This window comes from Trichosurus vulpecula, chromosome 4 (assembly GCF_011100635.1).
Source record: "Trichosurus vulpecula isolate mTriVul1 chromosome 4, mTriVul1.pri, whole genome shotgun sequence".
In the NCBI taxonomy this organism is placed as follows: domain Eukaryota; kingdom Metazoa; phylum Chordata; class Mammalia; order Diprotodontia; family Phalangeridae; genus Trichosurus; species Trichosurus vulpecula.
In genome coordinates, this window is record NC_050576.1 from 130,822,887 (window position 1) to 130,849,810 (window position 26,924).

At 35.9% G+C, this 26,924-nt stretch overlaps 1 protein-coding gene across 1 annotated transcript; it reads left to right on the forward strand.

The window, feature by feature from the left end:
- Positions 1-328: 328 nt before the first annotated feature.
- On the forward strand, positions 329-25,889 carry SRP9 (signal recognition particle 9). The gene is made up of 3 exons (XM_036758077.1): positions 329-539; positions 19,882-19,950; positions 24,348-25,889. Exons 1-3 carry the CDS (start codon positions 468-470, stop codon positions 24,465-24,467), a joined length of 261 nt encoding a protein of 86 aa, XP_036613972.1. The 5' UTR covers positions 329-467; the 3' UTR covers positions 24,468-25,889.
- The last annotated feature ends 1,035 nt before the right edge of the window (positions 25,890-26,924 follow it).

Here is a 26,924-nt window from a genome sequence, read left to right on the forward strand (position 1 = left end):
TGCTTAAAAAAACACGCAAACAGAGCAGTTTCTCGGTCTCACCCTTCCCTGTCTGCAGCTGCTGGCTGCACCTTAGGGCGAGGAACCGGCAAGTCCGTCCCTTCCCCAAGGTTTAATAAAGAACCAATCAGAAAATGGCACATTACTTTCAACAGCTCCCGGCCAATAAGGGAGGACACTTCCTTCTCCCTCTATCTACTTCCTCCCGCCTCTGCGGCAGTTCTTAGTACTGCACATCTTACGTCATATCACCACGTGACTCTCCATCCGCCCCCTCATACATAATGCCTTTTGATTGGACAACCCCATTCCGTCACCTTCCAATGGTACGGGCCGATGGTGAGAGGTGGCGTCGCCATCTTGCCGCGGAGGGTCTGTGAGGGAATTGTCGAGTCGGTTGAGCGCCTGTCGGGACTGTAGTCTCTTGCGGCCCGGCGTTCTCTTACCTGTGCCGCCCCGGCCCCACTATGCCACAGTACCAGACCTGGGAGGAATTCAGCCGCGCGGCCGAGAAGCTCTACCTCGCCGATCCCATGAAGGTACTGCGTGGGGACTTCCTTAGCCGCGGCATCCCTCCAGGGCTCTACTGTGGTGCAGCTCGGAAGGATGGATGCTGGTGGGCGGCTTACCCACCACTCCCTCCCCCCTTCTCTTGCTGCACCCTCCACTCCCTTCAGGGGCCGAGCGCATTTATTTCCCAAGGCCTCTCGTGGGGGACACGGTTTTGTTTAATTCCATGTCTATCTTCCAATAGTTCCGTCTTCTTTCTTCGCCCCCCATCTACCAAACCGTTAGATATGGGAGCCCTTCCTGTTGGTAGAGCCTGAGACAGATCTCACAGCCCTGTGAGACTCTGCCTCCATAGACCTGGGCACAGTGTACGAAGTGAGCCTTCAAAAGGCACAACTCAGGGGTATGTCCTGGGCGAAGCATATTCCTGTTCTCCATCCCCCCTTGTGGGTTCTCTCTTTGTCCCCAAATGATCTTGTATGTGCTTGTCTGCGTGCCCAAGTATAATAAGTAAGCTCCATCAGGGAGTGCCGGGACCGTTTTATTTTAATCTTTGTATCCCTAGAAGCCTAGCAAGTGACTTTAATAAGTCTTAAGTAATTGTTGGGACAATCAGATTGGAATCACACAATTTACACTCTAAAGGGTCCTAGGAGGTCATCTCCAGCCTTAACCCCAAATCACTGGTTCTAGGTCAAACCCTACTTGGTCACTGTTTGGGTCCTGATTGGCTCTGAAGGAATGTAAATAACAATTGTATCTGTTTTGGCCAGAAACCCTGAAGGTCTTCTCCTCCCAGGTTTATTTTTTTTTTAAGAGTCTATTCTTTGCCTCATCATTTTAAATTAAGCCTTAATCACTGAATGGGCGCTGCCTCAGTCAAACTGAGACCTGTCAAAGACGTTAGCTTGAAAAGGCCATCTCCAGTCGTTCTGATCTGTATCTGGACCCAGATGACTCTGCAGGTGAAAGTGAGGCAGCTTACTTTGTACAGCCCTCTCTCGCTTAAATCCAGTTCACTGCATGTCATGGCACCTCTTTTCTGATGTCGTGGTCCTCTTCGAGAGTGAAGGACAAACAACAGGAGGTCATCTAGACTAGTTTCATTTGATGGTGATGGGAATTTAATATTCCAGTCTCCTGTCTCTTCTTTGCAAGAAAAAAAATGATTCAGAAGAAGTTTAAACTTAATGAGTTAGGTTCTAATAATGCTATTTCAGTATTGGAAAAGATCAGTTAGTTCATTCTTTTTATATGTAGTAAGCACATTTCCTAGATGTGGATTTCTTTTTAGATTCCTAGATTATTTTTTAGATAGTACTTTTTTTAGGTAGCACGTTATTGGCTCTGCATTTGAAGATCACTTGCAATTCTCTGTGGACAATTTGATTAGCTGCTGTGGTCAAAAAAAATTATCACCTAGTGGCCAACCTTTTAGTGATGAATTTCTCTGAATTTAGCTAGGTCCGCCCTAAAACTAAAGATAGAAAGTCTTGTTGCAGGTAGAATTTGATGACCTTTCATTTTGGTATTATCTTCTAGTATTTGTACTCCATGGCATACAACCTTCTATAACCCAGAGTTACCACCTACAGGAAGAGACATTGCAGCAGAACTTTGGAGGAGATTCAAATAATTTAAAATTCTAAGCAAGGAATGTTGATAACTGACATATAGCATTTTAAAGTATTCAAAGTGCTTTAATATTTCATTTGAGATTTTGTGTGTGTGTGTGTGTGTGTATTTTCAGTCATGTCTGACTCTTTGTCACCCCATTTCTTAGGAAAGATACTAGAGTGGTTTGCCATTTTCTTTTCCAGCTCTTTTTACAGATGAGGAAACTGAGGCAAACACAGTTAAGTGACTTGCCCAGGGTCATTTAGCTATTACATGTCTGAGGCCAGATTTGAACTCAGGAAAATAAATTCTTCCTGACTCCAGGCCTGGAGCTCTATCCACTGTGTCATCTAGCTGGCTCTGAGATAATGCTTATGAAAGTACAAATGACTGAACCATATGTAAGAAGTATTGATTGGCACATTTGAAGGTGTTTCTAGAGAGCTTGGCAAATTTGTTTTAGATCTAAGAGCTACCCCCCAAATTCAAAAGCTGGAAAGGTGGTGGAATTTGGTTTGGTTTTAAAACAAAAGGGAGAATGAGAACACAATATATTGCTTTACAAAATTGGTTCCCACTCACACAGGTGGGGACTCCAAATTTTATTCCTAATACCCTACAATAATAATTTGGAATGGCTCAAAGAGGGAACTTGAGCACATATAGAAAAAATACTTTCTGGGCTTTATATGAGCTAGAGTGTAGCCTTGGTTGCCAATGGCCCATTTCTTTAGGGAACAAAACTCAAGCCTCCCTGGTACCCAAGAAATGTAATGTTGCCCCTGCTGAAGAAATTGGCCAGTCTTGGGGGCATTATCTTTTCAGGTTACTAAGATAGTAAATACTGTCTGGCTATAAGCAGGAAGAACAAAGTTGCTTCTGCTGCTTCCGTAGTTTGGGATGGAACTGGAAACTAAAAATGACCTGGCACCTGAGTTTAGTTGAGCTTTGGTTTTTGCACATGACATGGTGTGATGTTAAAATGTATAAAGCCATTATTAAGGCTCAGGGTTATCTACAAAATAGAAGTTGTTTCTTAAGACAGGTACATCTAGTGGACTTTGGGACTAAAATTGGGGCTATTTTTAGGTTGTTTTTGAGTCTCCTGGGTTTTTTATTAGCATTTGGGAGACTAAGAAATGGTAGTATTGAGAGGAGGGATGTTAAATAGTCACTTAAAAAATATATTCATTTTCACATCAAGTAGTTTTACTTTCCAAGTAGGAGAAACAGCTCAATAGAAAAGGTATGATAATATGGGAGGCAAGGGAGCAAACTTGGGAGAATGTAGCTATAGGGAGTGTAGTAATGTGCATTTGTATCAGCATTTGGTACCTTTGTGGTTTGATTATTTGATATTAATATCTTCCCTAGGTTTTAGCCTAAGAACCTTGAGAGTTTTAGTAAAAAACTTTTATTAAATACCTGTTTACAGATGACACTGTACCAGGGATCACGTAAAGAGAAATGTAGACATGCTAATCCTGGTCTACAACCTAAGATAAAAATAAAGCTGATCGATTTGAGGATATACAGACATTTGAATATAAATAAATGTTAAATAGGTAAACTACTAAATTGTTTTGAAGAGAAGTTTCAAAAATCTCCTTGTTCTTTGTATCATCATACTTTCCTAGTTCTATACCTATATCTCTAGCTACTTCTGTTACCTTTGTTACATTTTCTTCTTATTCCCTAAAGATATTGTCCATGCTCAGTCCTTAGTATTCTTCTGCTAATATTCTTTCTTTCTTGTAGAACTCAGCCACACAGCTTCAAAAATCACCAGATAATTGATTTTTATTTTGGGAGAGTAGCTTGGTATTATTAAATAATATCCATGCTGTGGTTTCCCACATGCAATCTAACCTGCTGTGCTGTTTTCCTCCTATTCATTTCTTTACTCAGTTTGTTCCATTAGCAGTTCAAGATAGGTGCGCTGTTGGATTAATTTATGGATTCCCCCCAACCAGCTGTTTGTTTGGGCGATGGGCATTCTTCATTCACTTATTTTTTTCACATAGGAGTTGTTAGATTGATCTCTTTTGAGTGGTCATTAATTTCATTGATGAGGTCCTTTGATGTTCTGGGGCTTGATATAATTATTACTTGATGTAATTCTTTGAACAGGAATATCCGGAGAACCTTACTTTCTATAAGGGAACGCTTCGTCCATTTGGACTTCACAGAGGATGATCTTTCATGATAGAAGTGAAGACGTTGGGTGAACATACAATCTATTTTATGCTTTCCTTGATTTTGTCAAAGGGTCATTGAACAGTCCTTTCTGTGTTTCATTAAGGAATTTTGTCTTATCTTAAATTATGCCTTGACCACTTTGGCTTGACTGTAGAGTATGTGAAGAAAGTAATATATTTATAAGGTTAGGCCCAGACTGGGAAGGACTTTAAATGCCAAATAGGAGCCTGTAGCTAATTTTAGAAACAATGTGGAACCATTGGGATTTATTCAGTAGGGAGTAACATTTTCATACCTGCACTTCAGGAAGAAATCACATTTTTCAGTAGTAATGTTATATCATTGATTTCACTTGTTTGGTTTCTTTCTTCTTATTGCTATTTTAAAAATCTTTAAATCTTTCTAAAATTGTTGTCTCTATTATGGTTTCTGTACTTAGCCCATTTAAGTTGCTTTACTTTGTTTTTACTAAATGACATTTCTCTTCCTCATACAGCATATCAATGACTAAGGTGTTAGAGTACAAACATAATTATTCCATTGAAATAGATGATGAAAAGAGTTCATTATAAAAATGCTTGCAAATTTATTCCATTTTCAATTTGTTCTTCCAGTTTTCTTATAAGTGTCCCAAGAGGTTTTTTTGCCTCTACTATTCTCTTTGCTGTTTATGAGGTTTCACAATGGGCTGGATGACCTGGATTCTAACCCTGCCTTAGATGCTAATCTTTATTAGCCTGGGTCACCTAATTTATATGTCTTGGGCTGACCTGAGGAAATCACAAAATTGATCATTTGCATATTCCTGATTCTGTTTATGATCTTCCATCTTTCCTAATTTCTGAGTGAATTTATACTCTAAGCCATTATTGTCTTTGGCTGTCACATGTCTCATTTGAGTTTTGGGTCTCCTTGTAATATATTGATTTAATTTTTGCGGGAGCTATACTCTGTTGATATCTTTTCTGTTGTTTAAAGAGAGCAATTTGTAGCTGTTGGTAATGACCAGTATCCCTCTAGTTTGGTGTTGATTTTAACCTTTTGCTCTAATCTGTTGAAATTCAGACTGCAACAAATTATTTCTACTTCATAATCTTTATTAATCATATTTTAATAAGCACCTACTTGTACAGCCCCAGGAATTTTTCTGATAAATTAGGTTTATTTTGTATAATCCTGGAGTCCTTGGAAGGGGTTGTAGTATGTGAGGTGGCTTTCTACCACAGTTTTATGGGTTTGTAAGGGAGATGGTCATGAGGCTTATCCCTCAGAGGGAACTATGGAGCTTTTGCTTTAAGGAGTTACCACTTTCCTCTTGAATTCTCCATGTAGACAGTGCTGGGGCTAGAAGAACCTCACTTGAGAGTCTCATGCCAGGTCTGGCATTTGGCATTTACCATCCTAAGGAGCAAACACATCATGATATAGACATTATTATTGGGAATATAGGACTTCAGATGTTAGACATCCTGGTAAGCATTGTAACTAGCAGTCTAAGTTTTGTTGGCCCTTCCAAATTAGTTGAGGTGTAGCTAGCTTATGAGCTCTAGAGCCACATATTACTCTTCAGAACTCAACATAGGGCTCTTCAGGGAAAGCTTATTAGGAATTTCGTTGGTGTTGAGACTAACAATAATAATAATAGCTGGCATTTATGTAATGCTTTAAGGTTTATAAAGTGCTTTGCATAAATTGTCATTTTTATTTTTCACAATACTGTGAAATACTACATAATGCCCCAAACTTTTTTTTTATTTAATTTTCAGTTTTAAATTCTTTCTCTCCTACTTCCCCCTTCCCCCACTGAGAAAGCGAGAAAAACAAAACTATTCCACATATTTGTAGTCAAGCCAGACAAATTCTTGCATTAACCATGTCCAAAAAAAAAAGTGTGCTTCATTCTGCACTCTGAGTCTATCATCTCTCTATTAGGGGTTGGTTAGCATGTTTCATCATGAGTCCTCTGGAGTGGCGGTTGGTCATTGTGTTGATCAGAGCTCTAAGCCTTTCAAAGTTTTTTGTCTGTGCATTATTCTTACTGTATGAATTATACTCCTGATTCTTATTTCACTTTGCATCCATTCAGACAAGTCTTCCCAGGGTTCTCTGAAACCATCCCCATTATCATTTCTTATAGCACAGTAATATTCTATCACTTTCATATATGCATACCATAACTTGTTCAGCAATTCCCCATTCGATGTGCACCCCTTGAGTTTCCAATTCTTTGCCAGTACAAAAAGAGCTACTATAACTATTTAGGTCCTTTTCTTCTTTATTTAAACTCCTCAGAGTATAGAGCTAGTAACCAAGGTTATGTTCTGTTTAATAGCTTTTGGGGCATAGTTCCAAATTGTTTCCTTAATGGCTTTACTGGTTCAGTTCCACCAGTTATATTCATTAATGCCCAACAGTACATTAATGTACCTGTTTTCCCTTAGTCCCTCCAGCGTTTGTAATTTTCATTTTTTGTCAAGTTGTTTCAGTTTGCGCTTCTTTGATTATTAGTTACTTAGAGCTTCTTTTCTCATGACTATATGTAGTTTGAATTTCTTCCTCTGGAAACTGCCTATTCTTATCATTTGACCATTTATCAGTTGGGGAATGGCTTTTATTCTTTTAAATTTGATTCAATTCCCTATGTTTCTTAGACTTTTATTGAAGAAATTTGCTCCAAAGATTTTTTTTCCCTCATTTTCCCACTTCTCTTCTAATTGTAGTTGCAATTTGTGGAAAAAAAACCTTTTTAATTGTTCATTTTACCTCCTGTGAGTCTGTCTGTTTTCTGATCATGAATTCTTCCCCTAAACATAGATCTGATAGGTAATTTCTTCTGTGTGCCTCTAATTTGTTTATAGTGTCACCATTTATATCTAAATCAGGCCTGCAGAACATATGGCCAGCTGGCTGCCAAAGGATTTTGTGTGGCCCCGGGGGAAAAAGGTAGAGTTGCCACTGCGAATGCTCCTGTTTGTCATATAACCCATGGCAACTAACCATTATATGTCTGTTTCTGATCTAACCTATCTGCACTCGAAGAGGTGTACAAGTTGTACAGGTCAGTCACGTACCCTCTGGGAGCTTTGTCTTGGTATGAGGTATGAGATGTTGGTCTAGTTTCTGTCAGGCTGCTCTCCAGTTTTCCCATCAGTTTTTGTTGAAGAGTGAGTTCTTGTCTTAATAGCTGAAATCTTTTGAGTTTATCAAATATTATGTTTCTGTGCTAGTTTGCTTCTCTATGTTGTGTGCCTAATCTGTTCCATTGATAAACCTCTCTGTTTCTTATCCAATGCCAATTTTTTTTCTTTTTTTTACTATTATGGCTTTGTAGTATATTTAAGATCTGTTACTTCAAGACCCCCTTCCTCTTCGCTTAAAAAATTCCTTTGATACTTTTAACCTTTTGTTCCTCCAGATAAATTTTGTTGTTATTGTTATTAGTTATTACATTGTTAGTAATCTTTTGGTAGTTTGATTGGCATGGCAGTGAATAAATTTAGGTAGTATTATAATTTATTATTATTGGCTCAGCCTACTCATGAGCAATTAATATTTCTCCAGTTATTCAGATCTGTATTTGTATAAAGAGTGTTTTATAATTATTTTCTTGGCAAGTATTCTACTCTCATTAGTTTTCTTAAAAATGGAATTTCTCTAACCCTTCCTGCTGGTATTTTTTGGGGGGGAGGTAATATACTGAAACGTAGATGATTTTGGTGACTTTATTTTATATCCTACAACTTTTCTGAAAGTGTTAATTTTCTCAGTTTATTTTTAGTTGATGTTTAAGGGTTCCCTAAATAAACCATTATATCATCTGAAAAAAATCGATAATTTATTTTCTCTTTGCCTCTGCTTATGTCACTTTTTCCCTTATTGTTGTAGCTAGCAATTCTAGCATATAATATTGAATAGTAATGTTGATACTTGTTTTACCCTTGATCTTATTGGAATGGTCTCTAGCTTATCCCCATTACAGATAATGTTGGCTCTTAGTTTTAGATATATTAATCATTTTAAGGAACACTCTGTATATTCCTATACTTTCTAGTGTTTTTAACAGGCATAGGTGTATCTTGTCAAAAGCTTTTCTTAATCTCTGAATATAATTATATGATTTTTTTTCTTATGAATATGGTCAATTAGGTTTATAATTTTTCCAGTATTGAACCAACCCTGAATTCTTGGTACAGATCCAGTCTGGTTATAGTGTATAATCTTTGTGATATGTTGTTACAGCCTTCTTTACTAATATTTTATTTTAAAAATTTGCTTTAATATTCATTAAGGTTATTGGCCTAGTTTTCTTTCTCTGTTTTGACTCTCTGGAACAAGTATCAAAACTATATTTGAAAGAATTTGATAGGAACCCCCTTTTTTTTTGCTATTTTTTTTCCAGTTTATTTACTATTGGTATTAATTGTTCATTAAGTGTTTGGCAGAATTCATTTATAAATCCATCTTGAGGTTTTGGGCTTTTTTGGGGGGTGCACTACGTGTATGGCTTGTTCAGTTACTTTTTCCAAGATGATTCAAGTACTCTTTTTCTGTTCTATTAACCTGGACCATTCGTATTTTTGTAAATGGTCATCCATTTAATTTAGATTGTCAGTTGGCTTAAAGTTTGGTGAAATAGCTCCTAATTTTAGTTCAATGTGAATTCACTTTTTTCATTTTTTTTTTTGATATTGTCAATTTGTTTTTGTTTTAATCAGGTTTGGCTAATGGTTTATCTGTTTTGTTGGGGTTTTTTTTAATTTCTCAAAAAAATGCACCCCCAAAAAACCAGCTCCTAGTTTTATTTATTAATTCAATCTTTTTTCCTTTCATTTTTTTTAATATCTCCTTTGGTTTTCAGGATTTTTACATTGGTGGATGTTTATATGTTTGGGCTTCTAGGTATTTCTAATTGCATGTCCAGTTCTGCTCTTTCTTTTATTGATGAAAGGGTTTAGAAATACAAATTTTCTCCTAATTTTGGTATTTTTTTCTCATTTTTGTCATCTTAAATGAAATTATTGTTTCTATGATTCATTTTTCGACCCATACTTCTTTAAGAGTAAGTTACTTAGTTGTTAATTAATTTTTAATCTTTATTTAAAAGCCCTTTTATTGATTGTAGGTTTTATTGCATTGTGGTAGGTAAAAAAATGGTATTTAATTTCTGCTTTTCTGCATTTGTTTATGAGATTTCTCTGTACTAATATATGATCAGTTTTGTGATACACAGCTGAGAAATAAGGGTGTATACTCCTTTTTGTTCCCACTCAGCATACTCCAGAGGTCTTTTATACCTGCTTTTTCTAAAATTATATGCCGGTCCTTCATCTCTTTTGCTCATTCTTTTAGTTAGATGTGTTGTTTGTAGGTTTGAAGAAAAAATTGAGGCCTCTCAGTATTATTTATCTCCCTTTAACTCATTCAGCTTTTCCCTTAAGAATTCAGACATCACCCCTCTCCCCCCGCCCCCCGCCACAAATTCAGGCGTAATGCCAATGAGTCATGTGTTTATTATTGATATTAATTTCATTGCTTATAGTACCATGTAGCAAAGTGTAGTTTCTTTATTTATCTCTTTTAAGTAGTTCTGTTTTTACTGTTGTTTTGTCCAAAGTTCATACTTGTGCCTACTTTTTTTTACTTCAGTTGAAGACTAATAGATTGTGCTCCAGCCCTTTATTTTAACTGTGTGTATTTTTTTTATTAAAATGTGTTTCTTGTAAGCAACATATTGTTGGATTCTGTTTTCTGCTGTCCTCTTTTGTTTTATTAGTGAGTTCATTCCATTCACATTCAGTTACTGTACATTTTCCTCCATCCTATTATGTTGTACTTTTCCTTCTCTGTCCCCCCACTCTCTGTTTTAGAGATTTCTTTTCTGACCAATCCTTTCTGTAACTGCCCTCTCTCATTTTCAGTCCCTTTCCCTATTGTTGTCTTATGGAGTGAAATATGCTTCTGTACCCAATTGTAATTTTGTGTATTCTTCCCTCTTTAGACCAGTTCAGATGAAAGTGAAGTTCATATTGCCTACTTCCCCCACATTCTCCTCAGTATTGTATTGCCTTCTGTTTATGCACTCCATTTATATTAGAGAACTTTATCTCTTTATCTCTTCCTCTAACCTACTGCCTTTCCCAGTGCGTTTCACTTTCCCGTCCTTTCCATTTTCTTTTCAGATCATCTGAACATAACAGAATCACTCCTAGCCACTCTGTCTAATTAGATTCCCTCAATGACCCCTGATAATGATAGACTTATGAGAAGATACACGTATCATCTTGCCATATAAGAATATAAGCATTTTAACTTTGTTTAGTTCCTTGTGATTGCTTATACGTGGTTACCTTTTTATGCTTTTCTTAACTCCTGTGTGTGTATGTCGGTTTCTACTCAGTTCTGGTATTTTCATCAGAAATGCTTGAAAATTCTTGTTTCATCAAAGGTTCAATTTTTTCCCCTGTAGCATTATACTTAGTTTTGCTAGGCAAGTTATTATTGATTATAAGCCTAGGTCTTTTGCTTTGTGGAATATTTTATTCTAAGTTTTCCTCTCCTTTATGGTGATGACTAAATCTTGTGTGATCCTGGCTGTGGCTTCTTGGTATTTGAATTCTTTCTTGGAAGTTCCTGGGAGTTTTCATTTTGGGGTTTCTTTTAGGAAGTTGACTGGTAGAATTTTTTATTTTTTTCTTTGCCCTCTGGTTCTACAAAATTTTCAGTTTTCTTTTACGATTTCTTGAAATATAATGTCCAGGCTCTTTTTGGAACCATGGCTTTCAAATAGTCCAATGATTCTTAAAATGCCTCTCATTAGTCTTTTTAGAGCACTTGTTTTGCTAATGATACCTCACGTTTTCTTTTTTCAGTCCTTTGACTTTGTTTTAATATCTCTTGATGTTTCATGGAGTCATTAGATTCTCTTTGAACAATTCTAATTTTCAGGGAGTTATTTTCTTTTGAAAGGTTTTTGTACTTCTTGGTCCAAGCTGTTAATCCTTTTTTTTTCCCTTCCCAAATTTATTGTTTATTTTTGACTATTTTTCTTTTTAAATTTTGAGTTCTAGATTGTCTCTCTCCTTCTCCCTTGCCCACTGAGAAGACAAACTATATCAGTTATGTTAGCCATATTGCAAAAAAAGCAAAAAAAATAGAGAAAATTATACTTCAATTTGCACTCAGTTCATCAGTTCTCTCTCCAGAGATGGGTAGCATTTTTTACGTACATACACATACTTACCTACATACATACATATGTATTATACTTATATACTTACATTCATTTGAAATACCAGGTTGAATGAATCAAAAGCTGGAAACTAAGTTGTGGGGAGAAATAACAACAATCTCAGATATGCAGATGATACCATTCTGATGGCAGAAAGTGATGAGAAATTAAGCCTCTTGATGAGGGTGAAAGAGGAGAGTATAAAAGCTGGCTTTTAAAGCTTAACAAAAAAAAAAACAACAAAAAACTAAGGTTATAGAAACTGGTCCCATCACTTTCTGGCAAATAGAGGGAGAAGAAATGGAAGAGTGTTAAATTTTATATTCTTAGACTCAAAGATCACTGCATATGGCAACTGCAACCGTGAAATTAAAAGATGCTTGCTCCTTGGAAGGAAGGCTACAGCAAATCTAGACACCTTACTTAAAAGCAGAGGCATCAGCTTGCCAACGAAGGTCTGTATAGTTAAAGCTATGGTTTTTCCAATAGTAGTGTATGGCTTTGAGAGCCAGGACTATAATGAAAGATGAGCACTGCAGAATTGACACTTTCAAATTATGGTGGTAGAGAAGACTTTAAAAAAAATTAATTTATTTTTAGTTTTCTACACTCACTTCCATAAGATTTTGAGTTTTAAATTTTCTCCTCTTCCCCCCACCCCCAAGATGGCATGCAGTCTGATATAGACTCTACGTATACATTCATATTAAACATATTTTCACATTAGTCATGATGTAAAGAAGATTTAGAACCAATGGGAGGAACCATGAGAAAGAAGAAATGAAACAAAACAACAAAAGAAAAAGACAGCAAATAGTATGCTTCCTTATGTATTCAGACTCCAAAGTTCTCTGGATGTGGATAGCATTTTCTATCATGAGACCCTTGGAGTTGTCTTAGATACTTGAATTTCTGAGAAGAGCTAAATCTCTCAAAGCCAGTCATCACACAGTGTGGCTTTACTGTGTACAATGTTCTCTTGGTTCTGCTCATTTCACTCAGCATCAGTTCATTTAAGTCTTTCCAGGTTTTTCTGAAGTCTGCCTCCTCATCATTTCTTATAGCATAATAGTATTCCATTACATTCATATACCACAACTTCATTCCCCAATTGATGGACATTCTCTCAATTTCCAGTTCTTTGCGACCACAAAAATTTTTGCTATAAATATTTTTGTATATATGGGTCCTTTTCCCATTTTTATGATCTTTTTGGGATACAAGCCTAAAAGTGGTATTCCTGGGTCACAGGATATGCACAGTTTTATAGTCCTTCAGGCATAGTTCCAAATTGCTCTCCAGAGTGGTTAGATCAGTTTACAATTCCACCAACAACGCATTAGTGTTCCGATTTTCCCACATCTTGGAGAAGACTTTTAAGAGTCCCCTGGACCCAAAGGAGGCCAAATCAGTCAATGTTTAAAGAAATTAATTCAGACTATTCATTGGAAGGTCAAATACTGAAGCTGAAGCATAAATACTTTGGCTGCATAATGAGAAGACAGGACTCATTGGAAGAGACTCTGATATTGGGAAAGATTGAAGGCAAAAGGAGATGGGGATGACAGAAAATGAATTGGATAGATAGTGTCATGGAAACAATGAACATGAGCTTGGACAGACTTCAAGAAATAGTGAATGATAGAAAGACCTAGTGTGATATGGTCCATGGGGTCATGAAAAGTTGAACACAACTGAGTGACTGAACAAAAACAAAACATTTTTTCATCATGAACCTTTTGGAATTGTCTTGGATCATTGCATTGATCAGAGTAGCCAAGTCTTTCACAGTTGATCGTCATTCAACTTTGCTGTTACTTTGCTCAATGATCTCCCAGCTTTTCTTACTTCACTTTGCATCAATTCATATAGGTCTTCGTATAGGTGTTTTCTGAAACTATCTCCCTCATCATTTCTTATAGCACAACAATACACCACAACTTGTTCAGCCATTCCGCAATTGATGAGCATCCTCATAACTTCATGGTATTCAGGTAGTAAGTCTTAAATTATCTCTCCTCAATCTATTTTCCAGTCAGTTGTTTTTTCCAGTAAGATGATTAACATTTTCTACTTTTTCATTCTTTCGACTTTGTTTTAATATTTCTTGAAGTCTCAAGAAGTCATTAGCTTCCACTTGCCCAATTCTGATTTTTAAGGAATTATTTTCTTCAATGAGCTATTGTACTTCCTTTTCCATTTGGACTATTCTACTTTTAAAGGACTTCTTTTCTTCAGTGAATTTTTGTGCCTTTTTTTAATCCATTTAGTCAGTTGTTTTTTAAGGTGATACTCAGTTTTTTTGTGCCTCATTTACTGAACTGTCAATTTTTATAATTTTCATTTCTTTTCCCAATTTTTTCCTTACCATCACTCTTATCTCTTTCTTTAACTCTTCCAGGAATCCTTGCTGGCCTTGGGTCCAATTTGCATTTTTCTTTGAAGCTTTACTTGTAGCTGTTTTCATATTGTCTTCTTTTTAGTTTATGTCTTGATCTTGCCTACTTCATGAAGGTAGGGACCATGTTTTATCTAAATATTTTATTTTTGTCCAGTGTTTAGCATTATGCTTTCTGCAAGCAGTAGTCAGTGTTTGATGAAATATGAAATACTTTACCAGTATGTTTTAGTTCATTTCAGTTCTTATGTTTTCTCTCCTCAAATGTACCTTGTGTTGGTCTTATCTATATACTTGCTACATTCCTGGACTCCACCTCCCTCAATAGAATATTTGTAAGCACCTTCAATTCAGTTCAATGCTATGTGTAATGGTGGCACAGTGGATAAAGTGCTGAACCCTGAGAAAAATGGGACACTAATGCATTGTTGGTGGAGTTGTCAACTGATTTGGCCATTCTGGAGAGCAATTTGGAACAATGCCCAAAGGGCAATCAAACTGCATACCTGTTGATCCAGGAATACTACTACTACCAAAGAGATTATAAAAAATGAGAAAAGGACCTACATATACAAAAATATTTCCAGCACTTCTTTTTGTGGTGGCAAAGAATTGGAAATTGAGGGTTGCCCATCGGGAATGGCTGAACAAGTTGTGGTATATGAATGTAATAGAATACTATTGTGCTATAAGACTCATCTCCCTGAGTTAAAATCTGGCCTCAAACACTTCTAGCTATGTCCCTGGACAAGTCATTTAACCCTGTTTACCTCAGTTTCCTCATCTGTAAAATGAGCTGGAGAAGGAAATGGCAAACCACGTCAGTACCTTTGCCAAATGGTGCCACAAAGATTAGGGTAAGACTGAACAACAATGTGTAATGTTCTGGAGATCTTTTAAAAAAAAATGTAAAAAGCTTTAGTCTCTCCAGGGAGTAAGAAATATTCCTTTTTTGCCTTGTGTCTTTTAGCCCTAGCACAGTGCCTAACACTTAGTAGGTGTAAAATATGTGTTTAAATCATAGTTTTACTACTTAAAAGATCTCAAGTGCTTCATTGTTTCTTTACTTCCTCCTGCCTTCTAACTGGTATTTGTGCTAATTACATAGAAGGCCTAGTATTTCTCCTAGCACTCTAAGTGTGATAGTGGTAGGCCAGATATGATATTTATCCTCCCTATTATTATGTATGTGGTTCCTTGGAAAATATGACATCTGTCCTTTCTCTAAATTCAGAGGTTTTAATTCAATACAACAAAAGTTTATTAAGCACCCACGTCCTAGAAAACACTGGCGATAACAAAGACAGATGCAAACAGTCCCTGGACTCAAGAGCTTTCATCCAAAAGGGAGGTAGGAAGGGATGCATGGAACAATATGGAAAGACAAAAAATAAATACAGCCTAATAGAATGGAGTGGAAGGAGGCCCAGAAATCACTGGAATAATCAGGAAAAGCCTCTCGTAGGAGTTGACATTTGAAGTCTCTTGAATGGAGCTAGAGATTCCAAGAGGCAGAAGAAATGAGGAAGTAGAGCATTCCAGACAGCCATTGCAAAGAAAGGCATGAGGTGGGAGGTGGAATAAACAGTACAAGGAACATCAAGTAGGGTGATTTGTTTGGAACACAGGGTGTAGCATACAGTTGTTTGGAAAGAGAGCGTATATTAGTTGTGGAGAGCTCTATATGGAGGGGTTTATATTTTATTCTTTTTAAAATAATATTTTATTTTTTCCCAGTTACAAGTAAGAACAATTTTTAGCATTAATTCTGTTTTTTTAGGTTTGCAAAACACTTTATTTTTTTTTCGTAAATGGGTTTTTTCAAATTATGTGTAAAGATAGTTTTCAGCATTCATTTTTTTTTAAGATTTTGAATTACAAATTTTTCTCTCTTTCCCTCCCCAAGACAAGCAATTTGTTATAGGTTATACATAAGCAATCAATCATGTGTATCATTTTGGGGCTTCTGAAACCCCTTTTGGGGGTTTAAAAATTGGGGGGTTCCAAATTTTCTTTCTCTCACCTCCCCCCTCTGTGAGACAGTGAACAATATGATATAGGTTATACATGTTCAGATACACAAAACATTACCACATTAGTCATGTTGTGAAATAAGAAATGACCCTGTGTTTTATTCTAAAGCGCAGTAGGGAGATACTGAGGCATCGTGAGCAGGCATGACAGTCAGACCTATTTTTCAGTTTGACAGCTGGATGGATTAGAAAGGAGAAAGACATTAGAAATGAGACCATTTAGGCCAGAGGTGATGAGAACTAAGGCCTGAACTATGATGTTGGTGATCTGAATAGAGAGATCGGGATGGATGTGAGATTTTGTGAAGGTAAATATGTAGATTTGGGAATCATTTATAGACTTCACATTAAGTTCATGGTTGCTGATGACATGAGCAAAAAAGAATATCTAGAGAGAAAAGAGAGTCTTAAGGACAAAGTCCTGGAGTAGATTTCCTGATGGGGGACGTGGAGTGCATGATAAAACAAAAGAGACTGAGAAGCAGTCATACAGATAGGAGAAGAACCAGCAGAGAGCAGCATCAGAAAAATCTAGTGAGGAGAGAGTGTTCAGGAGGATATAATGATGATTAGTGTTAAATAATAAAAGGAGATAAGAAAGATGAAGACTGCAAAAAGGGCCCCAGATTTAGCAATAAAGAAATCATTGTTAACCTTGGAGATTACAATTCTCAATTCTAATGTAGTATGTATTATTATATATTACATGATAGGCTACATGTGACACTAGCTGTTTTCTTTAGAAAATGTATAATATATAAAATATTAAGGAATCCTTTAAGTTTGAATAACATACTTGAATGGGTTTTGGTGGGCTGTAAAATTAGGGAAGTTATTTATTCCATTCTTTTTGATGTTTGTGTTTAGTAGACAGCAGCAGGTCAGCTGTCATGAGTGGGAAAGCTCATAGTAGTGATTTTTTTTTCTTCTGAGAATTTTTTTGAAAATGATAATTTTTAATGCTTTCTCATTTTGGAAATAGTATGCCAACATTGTACATCTTGTACATTAGCCAGTGAAAAGATCAATATTAGATTGATGTGGATATGTATTAGAGAATAGCCTTCTGGCCTGTCTCCAATTTCATCTCTACGTGCTTGGAAAAATTCATATATTGTCTAAGCATATTGGGCATGTTCTGAGGAGTTACTGCTCTTTCCATTTATCAGTGATGTCATGATTGCCAAATCAAGTGGCCTTTTCTTAATCTTTATCCTTCTGGACCCGCCTGCAACCTTTAACACTGTGGATCATCCTCTTCTCCTTGATGCTTTCTAGGCTTTTGTGAGACTACTTTCTCTTGAGTCTCCCACTTTACTGAGAAGTATTGCTACTTCTTGGTCTCTTTCTTACTGGATCTTCATCCAGGTCATGCCTCTTCTTCATGGATTCTGTCCTGGACTCTTCCTCCCTCCCCTCCCCTTCTTTTCTCTTCTCTTTTCAATACCATCACCTCTCATGTTTCCAACTATCATCTCTTTGCTTATAATTCTCAGATTTATTTGTCCAACCCTAACTTCTCTGTTGACTTCCAGTCTTATATTTCCAGCTGCCTAGTAGACATTTTGAACTGGATCTCAAACTCAACATGTCCAAAATAGAACTCATCTTCACACCCTTCCCCCCAGACTCCCAAACCCTGTCTTCTTCCTAACTTCCCTATTTCTCTTCCTAGTCAGCCAGGCTTACAACCCGGGTGTGATGCTCTACTCTTCAATCTCACCCTCCTCCAATTAGTTACCAACTCTTGTGAATTCTACCTTTGAAACATTTCTCTCCTCTGACTCTGTCACCACCCTGGTTCAGGCCCTCATCATCTCACACACAGCTGGACTATTGCAGTAGCATGTAGATTGGTCTCCCTGTCTCAGGCATCTTACTACTCCAGTATGTCTTTTACCTAGCTCTCAAATTGATCTTCCTTTTTTTTTTTTTTTTGAGGGGGGAAGGCAGGGCAATTGGGGTTAAGTGACTTGCCTAAGGCCATAAGGCCACACAGCTAGGAATTGTGTCAGGGATCTGAGGCTGGATTTGAACTCAGGTCCTCCTGGCTCCAGGGCCAGTGCTATACTCACTGCACCACCTAGCTGCCCTTCAAATTGATCTTCCTAAAACATGAATTTGACTATGTCACAATTCTACCCTCATTCAAGTCAACTCCATTGGCTCCCTATTGCCTTCAGGATCAGATATAAAATCCTCTAATTGGCCTACCCTAATGTGGCCCCTTCTTACCTTTCTAGTCTTCTTTCTTCTCACACCCCCACAACCCTCACATACTCTTTGTGACACTAGCCTACTTGCTACTTTTCCTTGAGTTAGACACTCCATTTCTGGCTCCAGACATTTTCACTGGTTGTCTCTCGTACCTAGAGTCTTCCTCATCTCTTCTTCCTAACTTCCTTGGCTTCCTTCAAGTCTCAACTAAAACCCCATCTTCCGCAGTAAACTTTTCCAGATCTCCCTTAATTTAGTGCTTTTCTTTCTATTCATTATCTCCAATTTCTCCTGTATGTACATAGTTGTTCGCATATGTTCTGCTCCGCTACATTGAGCAGGACTAGTTTTTCCTTTTTCTGTATCCCCAGATCCTGTATCCACAGTGCCTGACATAATAGGTGTTTAATAAATACCTGTTACAACATCTAGCCAAATAGTTGCCTCAGTTTACCTGTTAAATAATATTCAGTTAAAGTATACATACCTATGACATTTTTTACTAAGGCAAGCATAATCCAAATTCTCAAGGAGTTTATATTGACCAATATTACCATGATCAGGTATACGAATATAACAGTTGCACTAACATTTTATAAAATATGGAGAAAATTAAAAATTTCAACTTCAGAAGATCAGTAATGTTTGTTGATAGGATTATTAACTGCCACTGGCATGGATTACAACCTCACTCCACCTTAGTAGAGGATGTTCATTAGTTAACTTGATTTTAAAAATTTCTTTATAGCCACCATTTTGGGGATGATCTTCTCCAAGTTTAGCTAGCCTTTTCCTTAAACATACAGATTATTACTGGTTTCATATAAAACATTTCCAGTTGGGCCTACCAGAATTTATGCTCAGTTGATATACCCATTAGGCAATTTGGGATCACCTTGAGGCCATGATGGATCATCTAGGTAGTACTTTTTTTTTTTTTTTTGGCTTTTTGGCAGGGCACTTGGGGTTAAGTGACTTGCCCAAGGTCACACAGCTAGTAAATGTATCAAGTGTCTGAGGTCAGATTTGAACTCAGGTCCTCCTGACTCCAGGGCTGGTGCTCTACTCACTGCGCCACCTAACTGCCCCTCTAGGTAGTACTTTAATGTGGAAGAGTGAGTGAGAGTTCAAGTTGTAAATATTTTTAAAAACTAGGTGAAAATAAGGGTGACTTTTTATTTGTTTTGCTGTGCAGAATGTGAAACGAGCTTGGCAAATTGTCATGGATGTGGCACAACCATTGAATTGGGAGGAATTGGTCCAGAATGACATCTGAACCTATCATTTGCTTAAAAACTTTGTATTTCCCATGTCATTCATTAGGACTAACCTTATGAAAGCACAGTTCAAATTTGATTCTCTGTTCCCAGTAAAGTTCTAAAATAGTTTAATTTTTGTCATTATGGTAATAAAAATAACCTCCAAACAAAGTTGCTGTATTTGGATACCGGCATTATATAAATCTTAAAATATTTATAGATAAAGTGCTGTTTTTACTTTAATAATATAAATTCTTTTTAAAAAGTACATATTTTTAGATGGTTTGGTTTTGGTAACAAGGGGAGATTATGAGTGATAAGTGGATACCAAAGGTAATATTTGAGATCTGTTTTATTAAAGCTGAATTCATAAAAAAAAAATCAACTGTCTTCACTGTTTCTAAAATTGTATTGTTTCAGGCACGTGTGGTTCTCAAATATAGGCACTCAGATGGGAATCTGTGTATCAAAGTAACAGATGATTTAGTTGTAAGTATAAATTTTTATTCATTGTGCAAGTTTGAGTTTCCTGGGTTAACCATTTGTTAAGAATTAATCATAGACTTTATGCAAATTACTCCATAATGATGTTTGTTTTGTTCTCTGTTCCAAGTTCAGGAACATTGCTTCAGAAACTACTTTTATGGGGTGTTGGAAAGTAAATCAGCTTGCTTCTTTAGCATAGCATGCCAAGTCCGTGCTAGTAGTTGCTCTCTTTTGACCCTCTTCACGTAAGAGGAGTGTGGAAGCCAGATCTCAGAATTACACTAGAATATATAGAACAGAATCTGTGGCAGCACCATAATTAGGACATATAACTGGAATTAGATTGTTTAATAAGAAAGTAGATATCAAGTTTTTATCTCTACTTACTTAGAACTCTCTAACTTCTGTGATAGAGGTTCTTAACTTGCAGTCCATTTTAGCTAGATCTCAGGTGGTCTATGAATTTGGACTCGCTTAAGCGACCCGTTTTCAAGCAGCCATCTTGGCTTAATGACATGCCCCCCCCCCACGCTCCCAAATTTGGATGGGGAAAAAATTACATCTTTAAACTCCAACTGAAATTTAGCATTTCCTTCCACTGTGAATGTAGGCAACAAAACATTCTTAGATAATGTCCATAGATTTCATTAGACTACCAAAGTGAGGGGTCCATGGTACAAAAAAGGGTAGAAACCTCTGCTCAGAGGCTAACTAATCCCTTAGAAGTTTTAGATGATTGTTTATTTTATCTTTGGTTGTATGTTACAGTACACTTTGTGTTTATAATGCTTTCTCGGTGATGCGCAAAGTCTTATATTTTTAATGATTATATCACCTCCTTGGAAAACAGTCTGTAAAAAGGAAGACTGGAAGATTCATTTCCTTAAAGCAAGAAATGGATTCTGTTAAAACCTTGAATATTAATATAAAGAAAATCCTGATGGTTACTTGTGATTAATTTGTTATAGAACAGAGAGCTACATCTTTTTAAAGAGGAAGCATTGAATTTTAGAGCTTAACAGGACTTTAGAAAAGTCCTCTTTTAATCTGTTTTTACTGATAAGAAAATGAAATATTGTGTCTAGCCCAAGGATTCATAGGTAGCAGACTGAAAAATATGTTCTGTAATAAGGAATAGAACTTGAACATAGAAAGACATAATTAATATGTAGACAGTTTAAATTTTAAAGGCAGTACCTTTTCCCTCTGGTAATGATAATGTATATCTCAGTAATCTAGAGGGCTACTATAGATACAAGAATTGCATATACGAAAGATTTTTATTTAAAATGTGTTGTTTCATATGGTAAGACTTGTAGGATGTTTTTCCTATTTCATGTTCTCAGTAGACCTTAAAAACTGTCACAGGTGCATGTATTACAAATTGAGGTCAGGAAGATCCAAGTTCAGATTCAGTCTCAGACAAAATTATTAGATATATGGCCCTAATCAAGTCACTTAATCTCTTTCTGCCTTACAGGATTATTGTGGGAATTAGATGAAAAAATATTTGTAAAGCACTTTGTAACCTGGAAGTGTTATGTAAATGCTATTATGCTTATGTTTAAAGGGACCAAAAATATAATCTAGCCTATCTCCCTAAAAGGACCCTGACAATGAAAAATCTATGCATAATAATTCATCACATTGTCTATTGGTCCTTATTCTTATACAGTTTTCACCTATAAATCTACTAATAACTACATTCAGCTTAAACCTGTTTCCTTTTGTTCTGGATTTAGTGGCCAACAGATAATTCTTTGTGTGGTGTTTTGTATATGTGGTGGCTTACTATTGAAGCCTTTCATTTCCAGATTGAATAATTTGTTTCAGTTCTACATGTCTGCTCTTAACTTAGGGAACCCAGAATGAAGCGTAATGGTAATCACTTAACTAGAAATGAGAAAATACCTTTTTGATTTCTACATTCTAAACTCACATTTATGCGTTCCAGTGTCTTGCTTTTGTGTAGTCCCAAGATCTCTTTCTGTCATAATCTCGTGTGTGTGTGCACGTGCAAGATATATGTGTGCACTATAGAAAGTTGAATATACTTTGATCAGCAGGAGTTGATGGCAATTACAGGGTACTTTAAAAAATTGTTTAATATGACATAATCATAAGTCATGTTTTTAATTTCCTGTGGTGGAATGTTGGGTTATGAAGACAAGAGAGAAGCAATAAATATAACTTGCTGAATTTAGACCTCATTAGAGTGAGACTACCTTGATGAAATTCTCAAAAAGTGAAGAATATAGAATTGTGAAACTGTTCCTGCCAGGCATGTGGACAACCAGCTAGAATGACACCATTTGGTTATCAATAGGTAGAGTGGTATATGGCTTATCAAGTGCTGGGCCAAAGGGTTAGTCCTAGTAGAATTGCTGTATACTTTGGAATAAAGAAATTAAATTCAACATCTTTATTAATTGACAAGAATGGTTCTCCAGGAGCAGGATGAAACTCAACAGGAACAGGTATTGACCAGAACCAAAATAGACATGAGAGACTGGTTAGACAAAAATATGGCAGAAAGGCTTAGGAAATATATTGTAACACAAGTTGAATGAGTTAGTAATGTTTTGATGTAATTAAAAGGCACCAGAGTTCATGGTTTGCAAATCTTAAAAAATAATCTTGGTATAGTCAGTATTGTCTGAGCTTTTTCAAAACTATTTTGTAACTGTATTTCAATGTAATTGGCTTTATAATTCTATATATTTTGTTTTATGCATTTAAAAACATTCCAAAAAGGGGGAATCCCTAAGTTTCACTAGTCTGCCAAAGAGATGAATAATGCAAAAAAGATCAAGAGCCCTTGAGAACCCTTCTTGTTATATTGGGTCCACCAAGAAGTGTCAAACTTTTTTTTTTCTATTGAGCCATTGATTCAAGGATGGAAAATTAGAGGGTTGGGATGCTCAAAAGAATATAGAGTTGAGGGCTAGAAAAAATCTTAAAGATCATCTAGTCCAACCTACTCATTTGACAGATAGAAGCTATTCAGCAGTAGATCTGGGATTTGGAACATTCTGGTTAGAAATCTTTTGAAAATATCACAGCCTTCTCTACCTAAAAGATATTGAACATAATGCAGCAACATCAAGGAATCATCTTGTTAGATCATGCTGTTAACATAGTGATGCCCACAGTCATTATTAATGAGGGTTGTTTTATTTGCCTCATACTCGAAGTGTTCCATGTGGCAGAAGTTGCTGGATGAATAACCTCAGATTAGTGAATTTTTTTGAGCTAAAATTTTATATTATGGCCAGTTTGGGAAGGGATATGGAAGGTATGAATACACTATCTAGGACCTTTACATTCATAGAGTAATGCCTCCATCTTGTAGTTTTTAAAGCGTATTTCCAAAGATTAAAAAAAAAAGCATTTTTGAAACTTAAGATATTCATAGGACTAACACTTTGCAGGTCAGGTGAAATTAAGTTAGGGTTCCTTACTCCTAGAATGGTTTTACTCTATTTTTACAAAAGGAAGGGAGGCCATTCAGAATTACTGAGGGTTAGAAAATAGGTTTTCTGAGCAAAAGGTAAAGGTGAGTTTTTATCTTGGATAAGAGAAAAAACCTAAATTGTAATCTTATGCAATATGGGATGGATTGTTCTTATAATGGTAACTAGTTTCATCTATAATGAAAAAAAAATAAAAAAAAACTTATTATAGTAAGGGAAAATCCATAGTAAGGGAAAATTAGGACTCTTGGTCAAGGAATTAAATATAGGATCGAGGGTCCTGGATCCTGAGGAAGCTTATGGAATTTCTAATAGTAAAAAGCAGGATAGGCAACTTATCTGTCTTAATTTAGGCTATGGATTTGAATCCAAGACCTTCAAGTCATTTTGTCCTATTCTTAATTTCCTAGAGAAGAACAAAACTTAGCTGATTTCTCCCATGGTAACATTACTGACTCATTAATGGACTTGGTAAAAAAGACATAGATTATTTGACTGGATATTGACCTCTTTATATTGGATACAGCAAAATCTGTGTGTGTGTGTGTGTGTGTGTGTGTGTACATATATGTGTGTATATATGTGTGTGTATATGTATATTTTTTAAACTGCACATCATTGAAGGAGGGGTATTCTCAAGTGTTAAGATATGACTGATCTTTTTTGCTATAATGGCATTGAGAATTTTATAAGATGATCAAGATTTAAAGAACAGGAATGAAAGCATAGATTATAATTTTGGGGAGCTTAAGTATGCCTCTTAATATTTCCTCAGTAGGAGGACGAATACCATAAGTGAAAGAATCTCGTGTAATGTCAGTACTATACATTTTCAAGGAGAAGTTGTAAGTACATAATATTAAAGGATAAGAAATCACGTTCCAGATTGATGTTTTGTTAATCTCTACTTTTTGTTTTCTTTCGCAGTGTCTGGTATACAGGACAGACCAGGCCCAAGATGTAAAAAAGATTGAGAAATTCCATAGTCAGCTAATGCGACTTATGGTAGCTAAGGAATCCCGAAGTGCTGCCATGGAAACGGATTGAATGGTTTGAAGTGAAAGCTCTGGTGGTCACGTTTTTCAGGAAGAAAATATCACTTGAATTCAAGAAAATGCTGGGACAGAAGAGGCTTTATATAACTCAGTGGGCCCTTAAAAAGCCTGGGAGCATTTTTTCCTATGTAGCTTAAAAAAAATTCTAACTTCAGATAGCTATAAATATATATGCTTTCAGTTGAAAGCTTCTATTTATTTTTGAAATTTAAAACAAGCTGAAAAGTTTTTACAGGTTATTTGATGTTGGGCAAAATTTGTAAATATTATCTCTTGTAAATTTGTAACACTAATTTGAAAAGGAGAGATCAGCCACCTTTATTCTGTGAAATGCATCTGGCCTTTAAAGAAAACTAAATATTGTTTGTTTGGTTTGCTTTTCATCTTTAACTTAGAATTGTAAGGTCTTTTTTATTGAATGTATTTCTCTACATGTATAATTTTGTCTGACAACACACATTTATGACCAATAAACATAAGATATATTAACAAATTAATTTTGCGCTATAATGAAGGTTATTATTTGTAGAAACGTTGCATATATCCTTTGAAGCCATACTTAAAATATGGGTGTGCTTTCCAGATTTAGACTTTTTAATCCTAAAAGATTCCATTATCTCATTGAACTACAATTCAAGATAAGAGCATAACTTTTGAGTTCAGTTGTCTGATCAGAAACTTTTTTCATAAACGAATATGAGTGACCAGTATCCACCAAAGGACTGAAAATTGTTATTACAGAAGCCTCTGATATACTTGCTTCACTTGTAGAAAGCTTCTTGAAGGGCTGAGGACAAATTGAACAGTATATCATATCTAAGTATAATCTCTTTGTACGCTTTTTTCTGCTTTTGCTAACTCCTTAGAAGTAAAGGAGGTGTGAAAAATAATGTCATAGCTGGTGTAATTAACTGTTGTGATGGCTAATGAAGTACAAATAGATCACTAAGGATTGATAATTTTTGTGTTTGTAACCTCTCTTGTTGCTACCTGTCCAAGGTTGCCCAGCCAAGACTGTGTCAGAGGCAGGGTTTGAAACCAGTGTTCTGACTCCCAAGTCATTTCCCTACTTTATACACCATTTAAGGTCTCAGTGCCCTCTGATATCTCTCTGAGACTGTTACTGAGTAGGCGCTGATATGTGTAGAGGAGGGAGCTCCCTCTGCCATTAAAATAATAGGTGTATTCTCTACCCCTCCTAGAAAAGCCAGAAACAAAAAAGCCTCCAAACCTCAATTTTTAAATAATTGCCCAGCATCAGAATGAAGGTTCAACTTTAAAGACATCACATTAAGATGTTTTTGTTAGACATTTAATTTGGCTGTTGTTTCAACATTGTAAAGTGCCATTAGCCATTTGAGTTTTGTCATGTTTCAAAACTGTCTGCAAAAATAAAAAATTAAGAAAAAGGCAATGTAAAAATCTTAATGTTTCTGTTCAAACTTTTTTTACTTTTCAGGAATTACAGATTTTTAAAAATCAATTAAAAGTTGATTTAGCCTAAAGGATAAGTAATGCCATTAGAACAGTACTTATGTATATGTTTTTATATATTTGTCTTCATTACTCAGCACTCAATATTACGTGTTTTTTTTTCCCCTTCCATTTTATAGGCAAAATTATTTTCTTGCATTAAAATAACACAGAATAATATGTTTTACTAGAGTTAAAATTTATATAAAACTATAAAATTCACTCTTGATGCTACTTGGGTCCTCTTTGGTTTTGTTTTTAAACTCCATTTTTACAACTTAGCAATGTTACATGAAAGAAATTGGTCCATTGGACCATTTAGCTCTTTTGTATTCCCAGCAGCCCATGGTGGTAATGGACACATACTTAAGTAGAAAACACTGGCTATTTTCTACATTATAGTACATTAGATTTAATTTAAAGTTCTTAGATTTAAGAAAAAAAATTAAAGGAATTAGTCTGTTAATCTATACTTTTCCCCTGAAATTAGATTTAGTACATAATGAATTTTAATTCACCAATCAGATTCTTGAGTTTAACTAAGTTTCTATTCCTTTAAATACAGCTTTCCTTCATTGTAGTTGTGCAGTACTGGAAAAAAGCAAGTATTAGTTCATAGCAAGACTAGTTCTGATCTTGAAGATAAGAAAAGATATTATGAAAATGTTTTTAATCTATTCTAAATAGCCCAATGCCCTTCGCCTGAGCATTTTCTTCTTTATTAGAAAGGGTTTTGTTGTTCTTTTTTCCTCATTAAAACCGTGTCTTACAGCCACAGAACCCTTTCAGGTATGTTAGACACAGTATTGTAGGAAGCCCTTTTGAGAAGGTCCTGTGGTACTTGTGTAAATAAATACATGGGAAAATCAAGTAGTTTCATTTTTATATCAATTTTTCTTCCAATTTTTTTTCTTATGTTCCTTACTAAAGGCTATATATTCATGAATGTAAGTGGAAATTCCTTCCTCTCCCCCCC

Coding starts and splice junctions, on each gene's coding strand:
- SRP9 (XM_036758077.1), top strand. CDS start 468: ATGCCACAGTACCAGACCTGGGAGGAATTCAGCCGCGCGGCCGAGAAG. Junction 540..19,881: donor ACCTCGCCGATCCCATGAAG/GTACTGCGTGGG, acceptor GTATTGTTTCAG/GCACGTGTGGTTCTCAAATA. Junction 19,951..24,347: donor AAGTAACAGATGATTTAGTT/GTAAGTATAAAT, acceptor TTTCTTTCGCAG/TGTCTGGTATACAGGACAGA.